The sequence below is a fragment of the Colossoma macropomum genome, unplaced genomic scaffold (genome assembly GCF_904425465.1).
Source record: "Colossoma macropomum unplaced genomic scaffold, Colossoma_macropomum, whole genome shotgun sequence".
Lineage (NCBI taxonomy): Eukaryota > Metazoa > Chordata > Actinopteri > Characiformes > Serrasalmidae > Colossoma > Colossoma macropomum.
In genome coordinates, this window is record NW_023494788.1 from 39,904,351 (window position 1) to 39,925,365 (window position 21,015).

General features: G+C 40.6%; 2 protein-coding genes across 3 annotated transcripts in view; one reads left to right on the forward strand and one right to left on the reverse strand.

Moving 5' to 3' along the window:
- uvssa (UV-stimulated scaffold protein A) overlaps positions 1–9,607 on the forward strand; it is a 40,088-nt gene extending 30,481 nt beyond the window's left edge. For both annotated transcript variants that reach the window (XM_036569338.1, XM_036569339.1), the window contains exons 11-14: positions 212–395; positions 763–874; positions 8,381–8,573; positions 8,716–9,607. In XM_036569338.1, coding sequence (XP_036425231.1) covers positions 212–395; positions 763–874; positions 8,381–8,573; positions 8,716–8,809 — 583 coding nt within the window. In that variant the 3' untranslated portion in view covers positions 8,810–9,607. The remainder of the gene's footprint in view (positions 1–211; positions 396–762; positions 875–8,380; positions 8,574–8,715) is intronic.
- Positions 9,608–13,332: 3,725 nt separating this feature from the next.
- Positions 13,333–17,132, reverse strand: nkx1.2lb (NK1 transcription factor related 2-like,b). The gene is made up of 2 exons (XM_036567915.1): positions 16,775–17,132; positions 13,333–14,102 (listed from the first exon to the last, which is right to left on the reverse strand). Exons 1-2 carry the CDS (start codon positions 17,130–17,132, stop codon positions 13,333–13,335), a joined length of 1,128 nt encoding a protein of 375 aa, XP_036423808.1.
- Positions 17,133–21,015: the final 3,883 nt, after the last annotated feature.

Genomic DNA, 21,015 nt, shown 5'->3' on the forward strand with positions numbered 1-21,015 from the left:
CCGTTTTCTGAACTATTCCACCATCGTTAAAGCACATATTGTGAACCTTCTGACTCTAAGGTGGTCATTTATTATTGCAAGTAGACAAATAAAAAAATCCTGAAAAACAAAAATAGAACCTTACTTGTCAAGAGAATAGCAGAGACGGTTTATTTAGAACTTGGCACACTCAGTGTGAGAGTGAAGTTCTCTTGTCGTCTCTGGTTTTCAGGAACATCTCTCAGCACCAGTTCTGGGTGCCACATGAAGTGGAGGAGGAGGTTGAGAACAAAGAGCTGTCTGCGCAGATGAAGTCCAGGTACATCACCTTTGCTGGCCGCTTCCAGCCAGTGGGTCACAAGTGCAAAGCTCCAATGCCCAACGGCTCACTGTGTGAACGCCAGGACCGAGTCAAGGTGAGGACGGCAGATGGAATTCATGCACATTCTTGCTGTTTCTACTGCACTCAGGCTTAGGTGGCATGTTTCTTTTGTACAGCATGAGGTACTCCTAAAAATAAGGCCAAAAGGGTTCTTTGGAGCAGTGCCTAAAAGAACCACTTTTTTTTGGTCCATTTTCCAGTGGACAGTTTTTTAAGGAACATTTTCGTTAACATTATGTGCAAATGTGAAGAACCTCCTTAAAGTGAAGGTTCTATACCACTTAAAGGCTTTTCCTAGAACCTTATGTCCACGTTGAGAACCATTCAGGAACCTCTGTTTTTTTAAAAGTGTTGTTTAGGCGTGGTCTTGTTTTACTTATCTCTTTAATGTCTCTTTAAAGTGTCCATTCCATGGGCTCATAATCCCTCGGGATGAGCTTGGAAGGCCAATTAATCCAGAAGACGCTGCTCGTCTTGAAAAGGAGGAGAGGAAACGTTTGGAGGAACAGCCGGGTAAAATTAATGTTCAGTGTTTCAGTCGTAAAATAGCTAGTTGTAGATATTATTCGTGCAGCACATTTAAAACACTTGCGAACGCCCTGAGCGCTCAAGGAAATGGATTTTTGTTAGCTAGAATAAAAATGATAAAAAACAGAAGAGACAGCATGATTTGAAAACTAAATGAATCCTTTGAAGTCTTAAGCGCTGTCATTTTGCTGTACTTTTCAAATACAACCCCAATTCCAAAAAAGTTGGGGTTTAGAGACGTTGTGTAAAATGTAAATAAAAACAGAATGCAATGATTTGCAAATATCATAGACCCATATTTTATTCACAGTAGAGCAGAGAAAACACATGAGATGTTGAAAGTGAGACATTTTACCATATAACAGCTGTTTTTTATAAACAGCTGTCCCAACTTTTTTGCGATGCGTTGCTGCCATCAAGCTTTAAATGAGTTAATGTTTTTCATTAAACGGTAAAATGTCTTACTTTCAACATCTGATATGCGTTCTATGTTCTATTGTGAATAATTATACATATTTACATTTATTTACATTTTTTACGCAGCTTCCCAACATTCCAACACTTTTTTGGAATTGGGGTTGTATAATTATCAGGGCTGTGAAACTATTAAAAGGATTAGTGCTGATTAATCATGGTCAATTGTGTAGTTAATTGCGAGTAATATTTATTTTTTTGTTATAGCTATTTGACCGGACAAAAATAAGCATAATTAAAATGTATTTATTGCTTAAAAAATTCAATAATATTATTTTTATCATCTGAATGCCGTGTTACGTTGTTTTCAGGGGAACTGTAGCTTCCCACATTGCCATTGTTTTTTGTTAGTTTCTGTCCCGTAGGCACTGTCTAGCATAGTTTTCTCACTGATATTGCTGGCATCGGCAGTTTTTTGCTACTTAAGACTCCATGTTCTTTGGTGAAAAACAGATTCTCTGTATGGTATTAGCTAAAAGTAACTGTTTCTATCAAGAGAGACAGCAGTGGAACTTGCTATTTAAAAGGACTGCAGTCACGGTGTCAACCATAGCAACATACAGCACGCAAGCAGCTGGACTTCATGCTGAATCTATGAATAGCTCAAACGGTCAAACGGTTTAACTCCATTAAAAAGAAATACTGGAGTTCATCATTAATTAATTAATTTGATTAAGTGACCCTTATCAGTCCCACAATGGGGAAATTTCACCACTGCATGCTCAATATTACTCCAGTAAAAGTAGAAGTTCCTCCCTTTAAACCTCCACTTGAGTAAAAGTACAAAAGTATTTAAGTATTTAAATGTACTTAAGTATTGAAAGTAAAAGTACTAAGAGATTAATTATGGCTCTAATGTCCTATTATCATTTTTGTAACAAGACTCGCTTCATGAACTCATTTTAGGTGAAAATACTCCAGTGTCTCTCTTGGTAAACCAGTCTTTAATAGAGTCATTAATTAGTGACGCTGATGTCTATTAAAATTATCATAAGCACAAAACACTGAAGGCAAACAGTTTCCATCAGGTAGAACTGAGTGGCTCTGAAATAACTTGTTGCAAACAAGCAAAGTTTTATTTGCAACTTAGTTACAGGATTCGCGCTTCTTTGGTTTTGACATGTTACGTTTTTATGCACACATAAACCAAAAGGAACGACAGATTTCTCATAATGTAGTGGAGTAAAAAGTGAGATATTTGACTGAAATGTAGTGGAGTGAAAGTAAAAAGTGCCCAAAATGGGAATACTTCAGCAAAGTACAGATACACGAAAAAACTACTAAAGTACAGTAACGAATTACATTTTCTTCGGTACTGTCCACCACTGGAAATTACACCTTGCTTTTGTTATGATTTGCCATGAACTGCGACTTCTAAGAGTTAATAAAATAATGCTCTAATTTCTGATTTTTTGGAAAATGCATATTAAAGCTCCAAAACTAATGTTATTGGCTCTGTCAGGCAGAGCTCATCGTTGCCTTCAACCTTGCGAAGTGAAAGAGTTTGGATAGGCCACTGTTCCAGCGTTTTCAAACCCCTCCATAAACAGGACAAATCCTAAAGACCCTTTAGCTCTGCTCCTTCATCACAGTGCACGCACTAGACAAATGGCAGGGCAGTGAGTGGATGGCCTGGAAAAGATGAACTGATGAAATCCCAGTCATCATCAATAGCCTGATAATAGGACAGGCAGCATCTCACTCTGTCCTTCTTTCTCTCCGTCAGGCGCTCCCTCTCTTTCTGCCTTTTGCAGAGTTGGGCGCTAAAAGCCAATTAAGCGGCAGCTCCTCGCTGTCAGTGGAGCGTCGGATGTGCTTTTCTCTGACTGCAGTGACTTGTTAACAAACAGGTATCTGAGGCAGCTGGCTTCAGAAGCCTGCTGACCACTGGCTTGTGAAATAGCATCTTTTGTAACTAAGTACGCTATCGATCCCCGCCCCGACTCCATCATGCCCTCTGCCCATCTACACGCCAGTCGTCACGGTAACCGCAGGGCACCCCGCCCGTCCTCACGTGCTGCCAGCGAGCTCGCGGCACCAGTGGAGGTCCATCAGTTCCCTGACTGACCAAGCGCTCCCCTGCTGGGCCATTGATTTCTGCTCTAAACAGCCACCTTCAGGCCCTCCAGAGTCTCATGTGCCTGTGTTTCTGTCTACACACTGAAGGTTTGGCCCAGTTTTTAGACTTTTGCCATTTTAAACAGCTTTAAATTTTCATTTGTGATCAAATCGTAATTTCACCAGAGTTTGTAAGACAGTGAAAAAGCTGCTCGAGGAAAAGTAGCTGCTAGTGATAAATCGTACTCCACAATGATTTGCTAAGTAAAGAAGAGGTATTTTACATCAGCTGTTAAGTCGGCCTGTCATGATCAGAATCAGAATCAAGCTTTATTGGCCAGGTTTGCTTACACATACAAGGAATCTGGTTTTGGTTACAGGAGCTCACAGAGCACAGTACCAGACAGACATTCACACGTAGTGAATAAAATAAAATAAAATAAAATAAAACATGCATTTCTACCATCACTAACTCACACACACACACACACAGTCATACCTGTAAACCTTACGTTGTGCAAAGTATGAGTCTAAAGTTAAAGTGCTGAGTGCAGCAGCAGTTAAAGGATGTAAAGTGGCAAGGAAAGGAATCAGTGAGGTAACAGTCAGGTAAGTGAGGTAACAGTCAGATAAGTGGGGTAATAAGGCAGGTAAGTGAGGTAACAGTCAGATAAGTGGGGTAATAAGGCAGGTAAGTGAGGTAACAGATAAATGGGGTAATAAGGCAGGTAAGTGGGGTAATAAGTCAGGTAAGTGGGGTAATAAGGCAGGTAAGTGGGGTAATAAGGCAGGTAAGTGAGGGAACAGTCAGATAAGTGGGGTAATTAGGAAGGTAAGTGAGGTAACAGTCAGGTATGTGGGGTTATAAGGCAGGCAAGTGAGGTAACAGGTATGTGGGGTAATAAGGAAGATAAGTGAGATAACAGATAAGCGGGGTAATAAGGCAGGTAAGTGAGGTAACAGTCAGATAAGGGGGTAATAAGGCAAGTAAGTGAGGTGACAGTCAGATAAGTGAGGTGACAGTCAGATAAGTGAGGTAACAGTCAGATAAGTGGGGTAATAAGGCAGCTAAGTGAGGTAACAGTCAGGTAAGTGGGGTAATAAGGCAGGTAAGTGAGGTAAAAGTCAGATATGTGGCGTAATAAGGCAGGTAAATGGGGTAACAGTCAGATAAGTGGGGTAATAAGGCAGGTAAATGGGGTAACAGTCAGATAAGTGGGGTAATAAGGCAGGTAAATGGGGTAACAGTCAGATAAGTGGGGTAATAAGGCAGGTAAGTGAGGTAACAGTCAGATAAGTGGGGTAATAAGGCAGGTAAGTGAGGTAACAGTCAGATAAGTGGGGTAATAAGGCAGGTAAATGGGGTAACAGATAAGTGGGGTAATAAGGCAGGTAAGTAAGATGCTACAATAAACACTGGTCTGAGACGGTAGTTTCAGAGGATGGAGTTGAGTGTGATAATATATACCAATATATTTAGAAGTGCAGTTTAGAAGCTGGAATATTGTTTATGTGTAATATTTTAATTGTTCGAGTGAGTGATGGCTTGTGGGAAGAAGCTTCTCTGTAGCCTGGATGTCCTGATCCTCATCTGGCTGGCCCCCCCTGCCCGAGGGAAGGAGCTGGAACAGGTGGTGGCTCTTGATCATGACATTTTAGCTGGTGATTACTTACCATGTAAATAATTGTGATTAATCGTTTAATTTTGTTTTTTGTTCATTGAAAACAGCTTTTAAAGTACGAGTCTAAAGTGGCTAAAGTGGCTGATTAGCACTTGCTTCCTAGCTGTCGATACTTAGTAGCTCCTAACTGACAACAGAACAGCTCCAGCTCAAATAAACAAACATTCCTCCCTGCTGTCCTCTAAAGATCTTATAGAACCAGTCAGGAGTTTTGGGGGTGTGTCCAAAAATGGATTTTCCCACACCATTTTAGAAAGCCAGCTGCCCTTTAGGTGTGCATGCAACATACATTAAAAGCGGACTGATTACTGAATATGGGTCCATAGAATTCACTGTGTTAAATGATAAGCAAGCACATCGTCAGTATTGGCAAAATTGTCATAAAGCCATTAATGGACCAACACCTTCTTAACTGAATATGCTCCACAATGATGTCCAAGATCTTCACACACAGGACTACTTTCTGTTCCAAGAGTGAAACGTAAATGGAGCGTTTAGGCTGATTTTAACGTGTATGCTTCTAAACTGTGGAGCTCCCATTCAGCCAGCATCCTCAATAAATTTTTTAAAGCAGTTTAAACACATCTTTTACTTTTACTTATATATTTATTGTATTGCATTATTTAATATTTTAATTAATAGTTTAATTTTTATTTCTCATTTTGAGCTACAACTCCTTGTTTTAGTCATTTTGTTATTAATATTTTATTTTTCTTTATTTTATTGTTAATTTTTTTTCTATTTTGCCTTTTTGTTCTGTGCTTTACTTTTCTCTATTTTCTGTTTTTCGCTTCTCCAGGGTATATTTTGGTTTGTCCATCTGAATTTGCATGACCAAATCATAAGGCAAAAGAAATAAATGTAAATTTATTTATTTATTTATTTTAAAAGCTCCCCTCAAATTAACAGAACATGTGTTTTATGATCATACACATATTGCTATATGCTTACAATTTACTGCTGAAAGCCAAAAATCTTAGACACTTTGTATTATTTTATAAAAATAATTTTTACAGAGCAGTTCACTGAAGAGACGCCATCTGTTTATAGTTTATAGTCCAGATTTGTGGAAAAATGGGTTGAAATTCAGTAAACAAAAAAATTGAGTTCAGCTTCTTTTATTATAAGGGTTTTTTATATTTTTTATAAGGGTATTTGTAAAGCACTTTGAGCTGCACTGTAATATATTGTAGCATCTAAAAAGATGATGTGGAGAAACATTGCACTTTAAAGGTGAATGCTCTTTTATTGAACAGGCAGCAAGGGCTGCTGACCAGTGCTAACCAAGCATCTGGGATAGCAGGCAGGTCACTCACAGCTGTGTACTTGCACTCTATGGTAAACACCTTAACTCACAACACAGCACAGAATAGCACAACCAACATGTAAACACATATCGCTGCTGTCAGAAGAAAACCTCGTATCTCCATTTTTGAGTTTTTGACATAATTTGAAAATACCTGTTAACCTTTACATTGTATGTAAATTTCATGATGAATGGACTAAAAGAAACGACCCAAAATGACTTGGAAAAACGTCTGGTTCCATTGACTTACATTAAAAGTAAAGTAGGTTTTTTCTTCTCCTGTAAAGTTACCATTTTGGAGATACAAGGTTTTCTTCCCACAACAGCGATATACATGTAAACAAGCATCAACGACTTAACGAACATTATAGTCTCTCCTACTGTGAGTGCGGTGCCTCCCAAGAGTCCCTTTGCATGGCCACTCCTCCCGCGCTCCTACGGCAGCGTGGCCATTGGTGGGACACTATAATATGGAATACACTATATTAATCTAAATCTACCTTCGGTCATAAAAAAGCCCAGAGTCACCTAAAACGTTATAGGAGAAGGAACACTTTAATGTGCTTTAACAGTAGCAAGATTTTATTTTGGAGCATTTCTATCATGAAAAGTTCAGTTTGAGGTTTTCTTGTTGCAGCTTCAATCTTTGGCCAACTTTAGGTAGAAGACAACAATGTGACGTTTCTCACCTCCAATGTTTCTTATTCTTCTAATGTTTCTTCTGAAATCAAGGGGGTTAATAGGGAGTTTGTCCCCTCTGCTGCAGTAACAGCCTCTACACCTTTGGGAAGGCTTTAGACTAGATGCTGGAACATTGCTGTGAGGATTTGATTGCATTTAGACAGCATTAGGTCAGGTACTGATGGTGGATGATCAGTTCTGGATCACTCCAACTCATCCCAGAGGTACTGGATGGAGCTCCATCACTCCAGAGAACGCAGTTCCACTGCTCCACAGCTCAATGCTGGGAGGCCCAGACATGGCGTTTAGCATAGTGACCTTAGACACAGGCTGCTCCAGAGCAATGGGTGCACCTTAAAGTAGCTGAATCCACTAATTAGAAGGGGTGTCTAGGTAGCTTGCTACTAATTAAGTAGCTTGTTAAGTGGGTTGGTATAGTGTAGTGGGTAACACCTCTGCCTTCTACACTGTAGACTGGGGTTCAGTCCCCGCCTGGATGAGCGCCCTACACTATACCAATAAGAGTCCTTGGGCAAGACTCCTAACACTGCCTTCACCTACCTGTGTAAAATGGTCTGCCACATGCCATAAATGTGAACATGTCTGCATATTAATGAACATATAGTGTTTGTTCAAATGTATACTTTCAGTTTACTTTTCCAAGAAAATCTGATTGCATTTGGCAGACATCATCTAGTAAATCTGATGCCCGAGTGGTCCAACAGGCAGGATGACCCGACCGCAGCTGTCCCCTACATCATGCATGTGTGTATCTGTGCATGGATGTGTGGGGTCCAACACGGCTGCAGCTGGAGCAGATATGAACTGTTGACAGAGAAGTGGGCCCTGCTGCACAGCTTAACGTTAATACGCGGCCTCCTCTCTCATCTTCACCAAAGCAGCCAAGCCAGCACAGAGGGTCCACAGCCCTCATGTAATAGGGTCTTTATCTCCTGTCTCCCCAGCACTAAAATTAATTTGTAGCTAAAAAGAGGACGACTCACTGACCACTTGGTTTGTGTGAGTAGAAAAACAAACTTGGTACACTTTTATTTGTTAGGATGGTTTATGATTTTCATGGTAAGGTGGAGGAACCCGCCTCTAAACGGAACCTATTCTGAATCCTCAGTACATGTGTGAGTGCTGACTTCATAAAATGAAGGAAAAACAATACTCCGAAATGCTGGAACCAGTACGAGGAACATATTTGTGTTGTTTGGTCAGTGTGTATTAATGAACCTCCACAATTAAAAACAGCTTTTTATTTATGTTATTATTATTTTGGCTCAGATTGGCGTGATCCAGAGCTCATGAGGGAGATTGAAGCAGCTACAGGCGAAGATTTGGGCTCCTCGAGAACGTATGGAAAGGGAAAAAAGGCTGGTAAAGGAAAGGGAAAGAAGAGGAAGCACCCCAACCTCACAGACCTGAAACAAACTGCCAACACGTCTCGCTCAAGGCTGGAAAAGAAGGTCTTTAATAAGTAAGTAACTGTCCAGCTGCTCTCAGAACTGACTTGCACTGAGCAGCGAGACGTCAGGTTTTAAATAAGCATGAAAAGTAAATTCAGTTGGGCTCTTTATGCTGTCGACCATGTTGAGAAGCTGAACCTGTTTGTTTTGCAGGAGCTCCATGAGGCGAACAGCGGAGGTCATGAACAAGTTGGACAAGAGGAAACACGAGAAATTTGCAAACCAGTTTAACTACGCGTTTAAATGAGCCGCAGTGAGACTCCTGTCCTCAGCACTGTGAAGCATCGGACTGACTGAAGTGTCAAAATAATGCAGATGCGTCTTCAGACAACTTTTCTGAAACTTTTGTAGCTGGACAAGTATTTTATACTTCTTGATATTGTTTTTTTTAATAATTTATGATTTTATAAACTTCATACTGGATTGTAAATATTATGTAGCAAGTGTGAGGTTTGACTACACTAAAAATGTTTGCCGTGCTGTTTTTGTTTGCTAAAATACTCATGATTTAACTTATGGTTTCAAGAAAAAACTGTGTAATAAACTGTCATTTTTTTGTCATTTTTAAAATACTCAAATCACTGCTGTCTGAACAAAACTTCATATCTCCATTTTTGTTGTTTTTCAGTTTTTGACAGAATTTAAAAATGCCTGTTGCTCTTTACATTGTGTGTAAATTTCATGATGAATGGACCAAAAGAAACAACTCAAAATGACTTGGAAAGACGTCTGGTTCCATTGACTTACATTAAAAGTAGAGTAGGTTTTTTCCTTCTCCTGTAAAGTTACCATTTTGGAGATATCAGGTTTTCTTCCAACAACAGTGATATATTACTGTAATTTAACTTCATAATGTTTCATATGATGGTTGCCATGTTGGTCAGTGCATTATTCAATTCTACCTCTTCCAAGGTGCTTTTTGTCCTGGGTGCATGTTATTTTATGTTTTGTCTGTCTACTCTAAACCTTAAAGTCTGCTGTGGTGCCTTTTGAACTTGCAGTCTTGTTTTGTTCCATTTGAGTTTTGAAAGAAAGCTGTTCATAAGTATATGAGTCTCTCTGGTTTAATGGAGGATGAAAGAAAAAATAAAAACATTTTCAGTGTTTATTGAGAAGAGGACACTGCTTGAAGGGTTTGTGTAGCTGAATATTACTTGTCCGTAGTATTGAGAATAGTTACTCTTTCATACTAGTGCAGAAGTTTGCAGGTTCTTAAGTCTGAATGTAGGTTGGAATATTCTAAATCGGCTACAGAGGAAGCATAGAGTGTGCATGTGTGTGTATATATATGTATATATATATATATATATATATATATATATGTGTGTGTGTGTGTGTGTCTGTTGCTCTTTACATTGTGTGGAAATTTCATGATGAATGGACCAAAAGAAACGGCTCAAAATGACTTGGAAAAAATTCTGGTTCCATTGACTTACATTAAAAGTAAAGTATGATTTTTCCTTCTGTAAAATATGTATGTATGTATGTATGTATGTATATATGTATGTATATATATATGTATATAAGTGTGTGTGTGTGTGTATATATATATATATATATATATATATATGTATACTACGGCCAAATTGTTGCATATACTTTAAGTAACACATTTATAACGAATGATCGCACACATTAATTTAATAACAGATTAATGCACCTGTATTGGTGGGATAGTTCACTGACTCGACTGGTCAGAAAAAGCCTCCGTCTGGCTCTGATAAATGACGTCTCAATAGTTTCACTCAGCTATAATCCAATAGCAGCTCTTATCGAAAAAGTCTAGAATAGGTAAGTTAAACACACTCTTAGAAACGATGTGTTGTATCGTTTTCTGATTGTATTAAAAGTAACACAGAATATGTTTCCCGTATCTGAACAGAGAAATATTTCAACACATTTTGTGTTAAAGTCACATAAAATGTGTCGTCTCCAAATAAACACACTGATTTGTCCAGTTAGAGACAGAATTAGTTTTTAACACGTTTGTTTTCAGAGTGCATGAGTGAATAATAATTTCATCGACGTTAAAAAACATCTTTTCAAACCAAATTCAAAAACAAGAAAAACAGTAGAATCCCCCACATATCTGAGCACTATTTACATTATTATTTTTATTTATTTAAAAAGAAGCAGCCATACTGTAATCGTACACTGTAAAAAGTGGTCAGATCTACTTAAAGAACTACTTCATGTTGTAACAAGTAAATTAACTAGTTTCATTCAACCTAAATAAACAATTTGAACGAACGATTCTTACAATCAGTGTAATTTTTGAGCTGAATTAAATTAGTTCAGTTGCTCGTTACAACATGATTTTTAAGTAGATCAGATGAGCCACTTTTTACAGTGTAGTTGAATAAAGTTATAACAAATCGCTGCTGTCGGAAGAACAACTCGTATCTCCAAAATGGTAACTTTACAGGAGAAGGAAAAAACCTACTTTACTTTTAATGTAAGTCAATGGAACCAGAATTTTCTCCGTGTCATTTGGGGTCGTTTCTTTTGCTCCATTCATGATGAAATTTACATACAATGTAAAGAGTAACAGGCGTTTTCAAATTATGTCAAAAACTGAAAAACGTCAAAAACGGAAATACGAGGTGTTAGTTATAATAAAGCCTGTATCTGTGGTCGCTCACCGAGTCTCTGCGGTTAACGACTGCATTTCATTAAACCAACGATTAAATAAATCTGTCTATCCAGATGAAATGAGGAGTCGATAAAGAGAAGATCAGCCTGCTGAGTCTCTGAACCTCTACAGACATCAAAGCGCTGCTTAACGCAAATAATCACTACAAATATTCCACCTAAATTATAAACACTAAATCAGAATTTCAATTTCAGTTCACTTCAAACTTCACACTCGTTTTCCATTCTTTCTTCAGCTCATCAGCAGATCTGATCTCTGTTTAATCAATAAATACACTAATAATTAAATCAGTGAAATGATCTCCAGATAAAGGCTGGGAAAATTCGGGGTCTTTCTTCGTTAAATCATTAAATCACATACAGCATTAAATAAAATATCATAATATATTTAAAAAGAACCGCATCGATCTGCTTAATAATGATCAATACTTGCGCCAAATATATAAAATTGAAAAACAAACAAAAAAACGAAAGTAATGATAATAATAATAATAATAATAATATTAATAATAATAAAGTACAAATGCTTAATGCATCAAATCAGTGTAAATATCGACACTGGTATTTAAATATGAGTGTGGGCTGCAAAGTGTGAAATTCAGAAAAATCGCTTCTTAAAAATCGGCAATTTTATTTAAACTTTTTTTTAAACAAACAATGAAATATCATGTAAATTCTGAAATAAATAATCCTAAACATTTAAAAAGTCCCAGATAAACCTTTTACGATTCGATTCATCTCCACAACATTTCAGTTAGACGAGCTCATCGAAGATTCTGATACATAATTAGTTTTATTCCCACTAATTCCCGACTATTTTTTTTTCCATTTTCATTTTTTTTTGCCTCTGCATTCAAAATGAGTGCCTAAACATATAGTCATGATAACTGAGTATTTACAGTTTGACCCAGAGAAAAATATGCACATTTCGATGCTTCAAAATTGGGAAAACATTCTGGGAATTTAAAGGAAAATCTGCGAAACGAGGAAAAGCGAAATCAGATTTCTCCTCGTTCGACTGTCCGGCGAGCTTTCGAGCTCAGTGAGTGTCTGAGTCAGTCAGCACATCAGTGTCTTTACAGGAGGAAGCTGGGAGAGGGAAGAGCCTCAGAGTCAGAGCCGCGGACAGAGGCAGAGGACAGACAGGGCGAGGAGTGCTGGAGTCACCAGAGAGGGGGGATTCAGGAGGTCGGGGCCATCGGATGATAATAGAGGACACTTAAAAACGAATTTAATCCGAATTCATTTATTTACACCATTTCTCTTTCACACTGGAATATTCTACATAATAAAAACGGTGTAAATAAATGAACTCAATTATGAACACATTTTAGTTTGGAACTCAACGACAGTATGGCTTCATAATTGAGGGTCCTGTATTGTCCACAGTGTCCCATATAACCTATACCCACCCCCAGACCTACAGTCCTATGCAAAAGTTTGTACACCCCTAGCCAAAATACGTTTTAATAATTTTGAACTGAAAATAAGTCCAGTTCTTTTTAGTGAACACAATTAAATATTGCATTTTAATGGAAAATTTCTGTTTAATTTCTAAGTTCAATATATTGGGAAACAATATAACGTGCCATAACTTTTGCACAGGCGACACATCATGTTTTATTTTTTCCCTGAATGTAAATTCAGCAAATAAGCAGTAATAGTGCATTAAAAGCTGCAGCTCTCTGTAGAGAATATCTATTATTTTCACTCAGAAAGTCGCCAAAACGTGTAAATTTCACAGAGTACTCAAACTTTTGCACACGACTGTACCTGTTTCGGGTGGATTCGGGTATAAATGAGACTTCAGGTAATAAGGGACCATTTAAATGTAGTCTAATTCGTTCCAGTTTAAGCTGATGTTTGTATTGGATTTATGCAGATAGACTTAGTCATTATAGAGGAGACTAAACAAACTGAAGCCTTTTCCATTTTGGGGGGGTGGCATGGGGGTCCCTTATTACCTGACTGTCCCATCACAGCTGAATCCATAGCTACTCTGGGCCATCAGATAATAAGGGACGCTTTCAGAAACTTGAGCTCGTTCACTTCATTGTCCTAAACGATCTGCTGCCCCATCAGCCCCTGAATCCAGCCCTCGTGCTCCTCTCCCCGCACCTACAGGTGCGGCGTGTAGAAGGCCGGCGCGCCGTACGTCTGCGAGCCCAGCATGAAGGGCGAAAGCACGGCGTGGCTGGGCAGAAAGGGCAGCTGGGTGGCGCACACCAGCCCCCCCGGCGCGGGCGGCCCGTAGCCGGAGTGCATGGCCAGGTGGCCGCTCATGGGCGGAGAGTGGCTGAGGGGGCTGAGGCCGCCGTGCCCGCCGGGTCCTCCGCCCGCGCCCCCTCCCGCGCCCCCTCCGACGCCCACCCCGACCCCGCCCGCCGGCGCGCTCGTGTCCGCGCCGGGGTTCTGCTTCTTCCACTTGGTCCGTCGGTTCTGGAACCAGATCTTGACCTGCGTCTCGGTCAGACTCAGCGAGAGCGCCAGGTTGAGGCGCTCGCACACGGACAGGTAGCGCGTGGACTTGAACTTGTTCTCGAGCGCCACCAGCTGCTCGTACGTGAAGGCGGTCCGCGCGCGCCGCGGCTTGCCCGACTTGGAGTCCGAGCCCGAGCGCTTCCTCTTGGGCTTGGCCTGCTGCTGTTGCTGCTGCTGCTGTTGGCTCGCGGTCCCGTGCGTGTGCGCGTGGCCGCTCTCGGGGCTCGCGCTCTTCAGCAGCGCCGCCTCGTCGTCGTCCTCCTCGCGCTCGCCGTCGTCGTCGCCGTTCGCCGCGAGCGCACCGCCGTCGCTGAGCTCGCTGCACGCGTCCTCCTGCAGATCGCCGTCCTCGGGACTGCCGCGCGTCAGCTCGGGCTCGAGCTCGGACCTGAACACGAAGCCGTCCTCTGTTTGACCAAACAAAACACGTCAGGTCACTGAAGTCCGCATATTCATATCTGGTTATTACAGCATTATAATAAAGTGCTTCACGCGAGTTTGGCTCAATAATAAACTTTGCCCAGTAAAAAACGTGATTTGCTCCTTTTATTGATCACAGATTCAGGATTTCGGGGCGTGTATTATTAAATCAAACACTCAAATTTCATATTCATATTCTGCTCATATTCTCTCATATTTTACTCCACAGTAAACCGAGCACGTGCGTGTTATAACTGACGCGGCTCAATATTAAAACTAATTTATTTACTTACTAGCAAAACTAACATTCGTTCAGTCCTAATCTGCTCCACATGAATCCAAAACAATATTCATATTTCAACATTCATGCATTATTTTACCCCTACAGTCAAATGAGTGATTGGGATCAGATGAGATGTCCGGTTGAACTCCAGTCTATTTTCCTCAATTCAAAAACAACACGTGCTGACGTTTACCACTCACTTCATATCCATATTTATATTCATATTTTATCCTAATAAACGGAAAAATTGCGTTTTGCTTGTAAGAGGCCAGAGCGGGACAGGTCTGAACTCCGCTCAAAGCAAAAACGCATGCATGCAAACTCAGATGCCACTCAAATATGAGCAGTTCTTTATGCACGTGATTCAGATTTCATAAGCACGTCATATTTCAGTCTCTCAGACAGAATGTATTTAATGTAAACGTGACGTCTAAGAGGCTAATATTGCTCTATTACAGCTCTTTTATCCAGTATGAATTTAATTCTGAACACTGGTCCACAATTCCTCTCAACTGCACGAGCGCAATTTATAAATAAATGTAAACAAATGTGTTTTATGCTTTTCCGTATATGAACAAACGTCACGAAACGTTAACATCAAAGATCATTTTAACGTTTATTAAAACGTCTAGACAAGGTTTATAATAATAATAAATTATAATAATTTTTCCTGTAAGTGTTGAACTATAATAGTTCAGTAAATTGGCTCCATATCTGGAATTAATTTTAATTTTCAATAAATTTAAAATTTCAAGAAAAGTCGAAAGTGCTTCATCTGTTCCTGCCGCTTTTTTTCCAGTCTAATCAGTGTTTAATCCTCAGTTTAATAATATTGGTAGAAACTTTTATCACAACATTTTTAGAGAATTTCCTTTTTTTTTTTTCATTCGTTTCCTCCAATCAGTCGCGACCTTGTCCCACGCGAGGCAGGACAGGCTGGCAGATTTAAGGACCTGATCGCAGGCTTTGCTGCCCACATGCAGGATGACTTCTCTTCATTTCCCCCCATTCAGACGTGAGACAAAGCTATGCAACATCCAAAGAAAAAACAATTAAAGTCCTTCGATCCCTGACTGCAGCGTGGACGCGGCCCTGGATAATGGGGCAGACCGGCCCACAGTGGACAGGTCGATATCCTATTATCGAACTGAGTATATCTCTTTCAGGCAGCTTGCAAACTCCTCCTCAACATCTAAATTATAGGGGCAAATTTCGGATAATTACACGATTTAAACCTATTATACTTATTAAGGAAGATATCGATCAGCAGACTCTAAAAACTCCAAAAGATGGCCAGGATAGGGCCCCCCCAGTGTCCCCCCCACCAGAACAACTCCCTAATTTTGTGAACGCAGACTCTGAATGCAGTCGCTTTCCTTCAGCATTCAAATGTCAAAACAATGACGTGTTATTTTCACCAAAACCAGCCGGTCTGGATTCAATCAGTCCAAACTTTACACAGAATATGCACTCATGTGGCGCTGGGTTCCCATAGTTCCGCCTCCCAGACTAACGGAGGAGCTCAATTATCTGAGAATAGGTCATTAATATGGCCCTCATCACACTGTGGGATCAAGGCCCAATCCAAAGTGCGAGGCTGCGTCCAAAACCGCACGTCAAAAATAGCACAGCCATCATTAGAAGTGCATTCATTACACTGTCAGAAATAAAGGTTCTCTTGGTGCATTTCTCGTTCATCAAGGTACAAACAATGTAAATGTTCCCTCAAAGGTACAACAGTGGTTTTAAGGTCTGATTGTGATCCTTAAATAAGTTTTTCCAGGTGAAAAGTTCGTATTTGTACCTTTTCATAACCGAATGTTTTAAACAGAACAGTAAAATAAAAGCCTGGAGACGAGACGGGGTGTGTGGAGTCAGTACAGCTTAGAACATATCATTTCAGTGGATTATGGTTCAGTTATGTTCCCTGACTAAAGGTACTGAGATGGACCCTTGAGGGGACCACCCCAGTGACAAGAGGGGCACTGACCCAGTGACAGTTTAGTACCTTTATTTCTGAGAGTGTAGTGAACTATGGTAGTCGGTTTAGGACGCAGCCTAACTGTCTAGAGGGTCTGAACTCCAGTGCAGGTGTGCGGAGCTCCAGCACCTGATTCAGCTCCCCAGTTCATTCCCAGCTCCCTCCGCTCTCTAAAGAGCGGTTTGGTCTCTATATTTTCAGCTCAGACCGCTTAACTTTCAGACTTCGCGTCCACAAACTTCACACCTTTACACTTTACAACTTTACATCCGGCCACTTTACAACTTTCCCTCCGGGTCCCTGGCCGAGCTCGAGCAGGCCTGCTGCTACTCAGCGCCCCCTTCTTGGGCCTTTTTGGGAAAATCACGGCGACTCCAGCTCAGAGCAACACTTACTGAAAATCCCGGACGCTTTCCTGCCCTCGTACTCCTCGGAGTGAACCTTGAGCCCGTCCCGGTTCTCCGCGCCGTACGCCAGCTCGCAGCCCGCGCGCCCCACCGGCTGCCTCTTGCTCGTGAACTTGTTTGGGTCCAAGATGTCCAGCACTGAGAAGGAGGTGGTCCGGTGGGCGGCGGGGGGCGCCTCGTGGCGCGCGGCTCCGTCCCGCCCGTCGCCTTGAGGCGCCGCCGGCAGCGGCTCGCGCTTCTCCCCGCGTGCGTCCGGCGCGCTCTCGGTAGGGGCGGCCACGATCACTGCGGTCTGGGCAGGCGGGTCGATGGACAGCTCTCCCGCCTGCGCTTTATCCCGGTTCATGGCTTCCGCCCCGCGCTCCCCTCTTCTCGCTCTCACTCAGCCGAAGGCATCGCGCTCGCGAGCTGCTTTGAGCGTGTGTGTGTGTGTGTGTGTGTGTGTGTGTGTAGAATGTAGGGATGCACCTGTTCGTGCGCGCTCCCGCCGCTCCAGGAGCTCAGAGCTCACGGAATGGATGGTGATCTCCCCTCTTGGTCAGCTCCTTTTTGGGGAGTTTAACCACCCCCACCAACCCCCAGCTCCCCTCTAGGACCCCCACCACACCCCCCCATACGTTAATGTCACGCGCCTCCCTGCTCTTAACCCCCCCTCCTCCTCCTCCTCTTCCTTCCCCCCTCCATACGTCGCAGACGCAGCGCTTTATTTACGCATTCATATTCCACCGCTGGCCGTAATTGGCTACAAATTAATCCCGCGCATTAATCCCGCGCCTCTAATGGCCCGATTATCTCCGCGCGCGGGCGCCGGGAGGAGCAGCAGGAGCAGCAGGAGGAGCAGCGGAGGCGGAGTGAGCGATGATGCGCGCCGTGATCGACGCAGCCCGTCAGCTCCCGTCCTGCGTTAAAGGCCACTGAAGTGGAAAGTCACTAAATAGGCTTATTTCTCCTTTTCCTCTCTCCCTCCCTCGCCTCGCGAGGGCAGGATGATGATGGTGGCGCGAGAAATTGACGAGGAGAGCGCGAGAGCGCCGAACTCGTTAGCGGTGGTCACACAATTTTAATAAATGCGTAAACAAATATCAACAACGAAACGACCAGAATTCATATTTTTGAGAAGGTTGCTAAAAATATGATGCTGTTTTTTGGCTGTAATCTCTCCATTTAACTATTTTGCCAACTTTAAATAGACTAAAAATATTATTTATAATAATCAGATGAGAGAAATCTTCTGTACACACTTAAAAGATGGTTCTTTAACAAAGGGGATGGTTCTATTTAGAACAACGCGTTCCATACAGACCATTTCATGCTTAAATTATTCTCTACACGGTGAAAGCCATCTTTAGAATGATGGAGAATGTGTCGTATACGGTTTCAAATAGAACCTTTTTGATAAGAGTTCTATAAAGAACCAAAAAGCGTTCTGCAATTGTTTTGATGTCAAGCTTGTAACCATGGAAGAACCCATTTTAATGTTATATAGAGTCATTTAAGGTTCTATTTAGAGTCATATACAACACATTAAACTATTAAATAATAATAATAATAATAATATTAACTGTTAGAACTATTTAAGCACCATATGGAATTATAATTATATATTATAATCCATATAATAGTCCAATATGGAATTCATGGTTCTAAACAGAACCATTGCCTTTACTAAAGAACCCTTGATCCCCAACTAAAATATTATGAACTGTAAACAAATAGCCTTAAAACAGCAGTCCATATGCATTCCAATTAACCAGTTAGACAGCAGTATAACCAATTAACCAGATAAGCAGGAAATTAACTAATTAACCAATTATGATAAACTAATTAACATAACAATTAACTGAAAGTCTGTTTCTGTTCACCATTATGAAAACACACAGCCCCAAAAAACAAGACACAACTCTGTTGTGGTTTATAGATTCCATAATCTTCACCACCTTTCAATCCTCTAAGCCCAAAAATGACCTGCTCCAACAAGTCCAGCAAAATTGGATTTTCTAGGTCGAGTGGGTGACACACAGCCTACAAGGGCAGATCTTTGCAATTACCGAGTGCAATGATCCTTCAGAGAGAAGAAATTAAAAGTTGAGCAAAATAATGGCTAAAACAATCAGCTGTAATTTTAGTGGGGATGAACATGATTATCCCATCATGAGTGGCCCCAAGAGAGCTGTGGTCCAAGCTTTCATTTAATACCTATTAGCTCTTAATCAGGGCTTCAGAGTGTCCAAACAAAGACTTCAATGGGCTTTCACTCTTAAAAGCAGCCTGCAGGGTTCGGGGCTTTGCTGCGGGAATCTAAAGGATAAGAATATGGAAGTAGACGTGGATGTAAACAGCAGCCGGAGAAAGGGCAGTAAATCATTGCAAGATGATCCACATATGTGTTAATCTTAAACATGTGTACATTATTTTACATGGAGAGATTTTATATGGTGTCAGGACTTAATTAGAGTCCAAAGATTTCATATTTTCAGCCTCCAGGGCTGTAATGTATACTTTAACGCAATTAAGTCCGTTCTTTTAGATTCGTTACCATCCCCCCAGTTGTTTCACCGCACATTTCAATCTCATCTTCTCTGCAGGACTACACAGACCCAGTGTGGCTGGTGTGCAGGTTGAGGAATCACTGATTTACTTATAACCTTCTCCCAGTCATGTTCAGTGGATTCAGATGTCCTGAGCCATCAGGTAACTCCGATTTATTCCAGTTCCAGCTGATTCATACTAGTATAAACAAAAGGAAATACTGTAAATTAGGCTAATTAAATGACAGAAGTCATATTTGGTGGACAGCTGAATCAAAGAATGGCTTTATTATTAACAGTCTATGACGTGATGCCCCATATTACCATATAACATAATACCTAAACCTCCTCCTTTCATCGGTTCAATCAAATTATGCACGACAATTTGCATGCAAATAATCCCCTCTGCTCTACAACCTCGAACAGGTCATAACCTGCACATAACTTCCTCTACACCACCACCTCCTGACACACACAACCATGTATTCCCAACTTTGTAGGGTCTTTCTATTGACTTCTGTATTACTGGAGCTAAATGATGCTAAACAGCCTCAGTAACCAAAAGGACGTTTTTCGCACTTTTGGTTTTGCTTGAAAAACCACACACTTGAAAAAAATGTTTTACTTATTTTGTCATTCACACCAGGCTGGGCACATTTAGAGAAGAGTCAAACACATGATACCATAACACACATTAGTCTTAAATAGTTATTATTAATGTTATTAATATTATTATAATAAAACTGATTAAAACTTTTACCTGCAAACAACCTTCGTGTTATCGTTCTTTAATTACACATGGGGAAAAAGTGTTTCACCTCTTTTCTGAGGAGAGAAATCACCTTTAAAGCAGCTCACAGATGGAATAAGGGATGCACTGATATGGGAATTGGCAATATCTAAAATGTAGAAATTGAGGCTAAATCCACTTATTGCAGAGAAATATAATATTTATGTCTGTGGGGTTACAAATGCAGTAAAAAGAACAAAATACATGCATTTTAGCGCAGTGTCACCTACACATTCTACTCTTTTGGAGTATAATAAATATAATAAATATATAATCAAAAATCGCTTTGAAATATCAGTCAAATCTAAACTTCTATTTACAACTTTACCATACGTTTAATTTTGTAGTGGCAATTTAAGCACATTTTAAGTGGAACTTTAGTTAAAACACTAGCCAGTACATGACCAGCAGGCACAGCTTTGAACAGTTGTAGAAACATAACATCATATTTTAATAAAACAAATTAATTGTAGAAAATGTGTGTTTCAGTAGGGACAGTTCTTAATGTTACACAGTGAGTTTCAGACTTTGAGACACATTTACTTCAAACCAGGGGGATCTAACTGCTCACCATGTGGCCATGAGAGACAGGGATGCAGCCTCACCTCCTGCTCTAAAATGCGGGGGCGTGGCTAAAATAAGGCTCCGCCCATGGGCTAAAACTCGTGGAGTTTTGGTGGAGACCTGAAAACGTGGGACAACAATTTTTTTTTAAAACCATGATAAATCTAAATCTAAAATTTTCAACTTCAAAAGAAATCAAAAAGGATGTGTATAAATATGTAGTATTATTTTCATTTTTAAGATGAAAAACCACCCAATAGGAAGAACCCTATAAATGTTCATTTTGTATATATTTAGCTTATTACTATCTCAGTTAGTCTTGGGTTTAAATAGATCATAACATAATC

Coding starts and splice junctions, on each gene's coding strand:
- nkx1.2lb (XM_036567915.1), bottom strand. CDS start 17,132: ATGAACCGGGATAAAGCGCAGGCGGGAGAGCTGTCCATCGACCCGCCT. Junction 14,103..16,774: donor GAAAGCGTCCGGGATTTTCA/GTAAGTGTTGCT, acceptor TTGGTCAAACAG/AGGACGGCTTCGTGTTCAGG.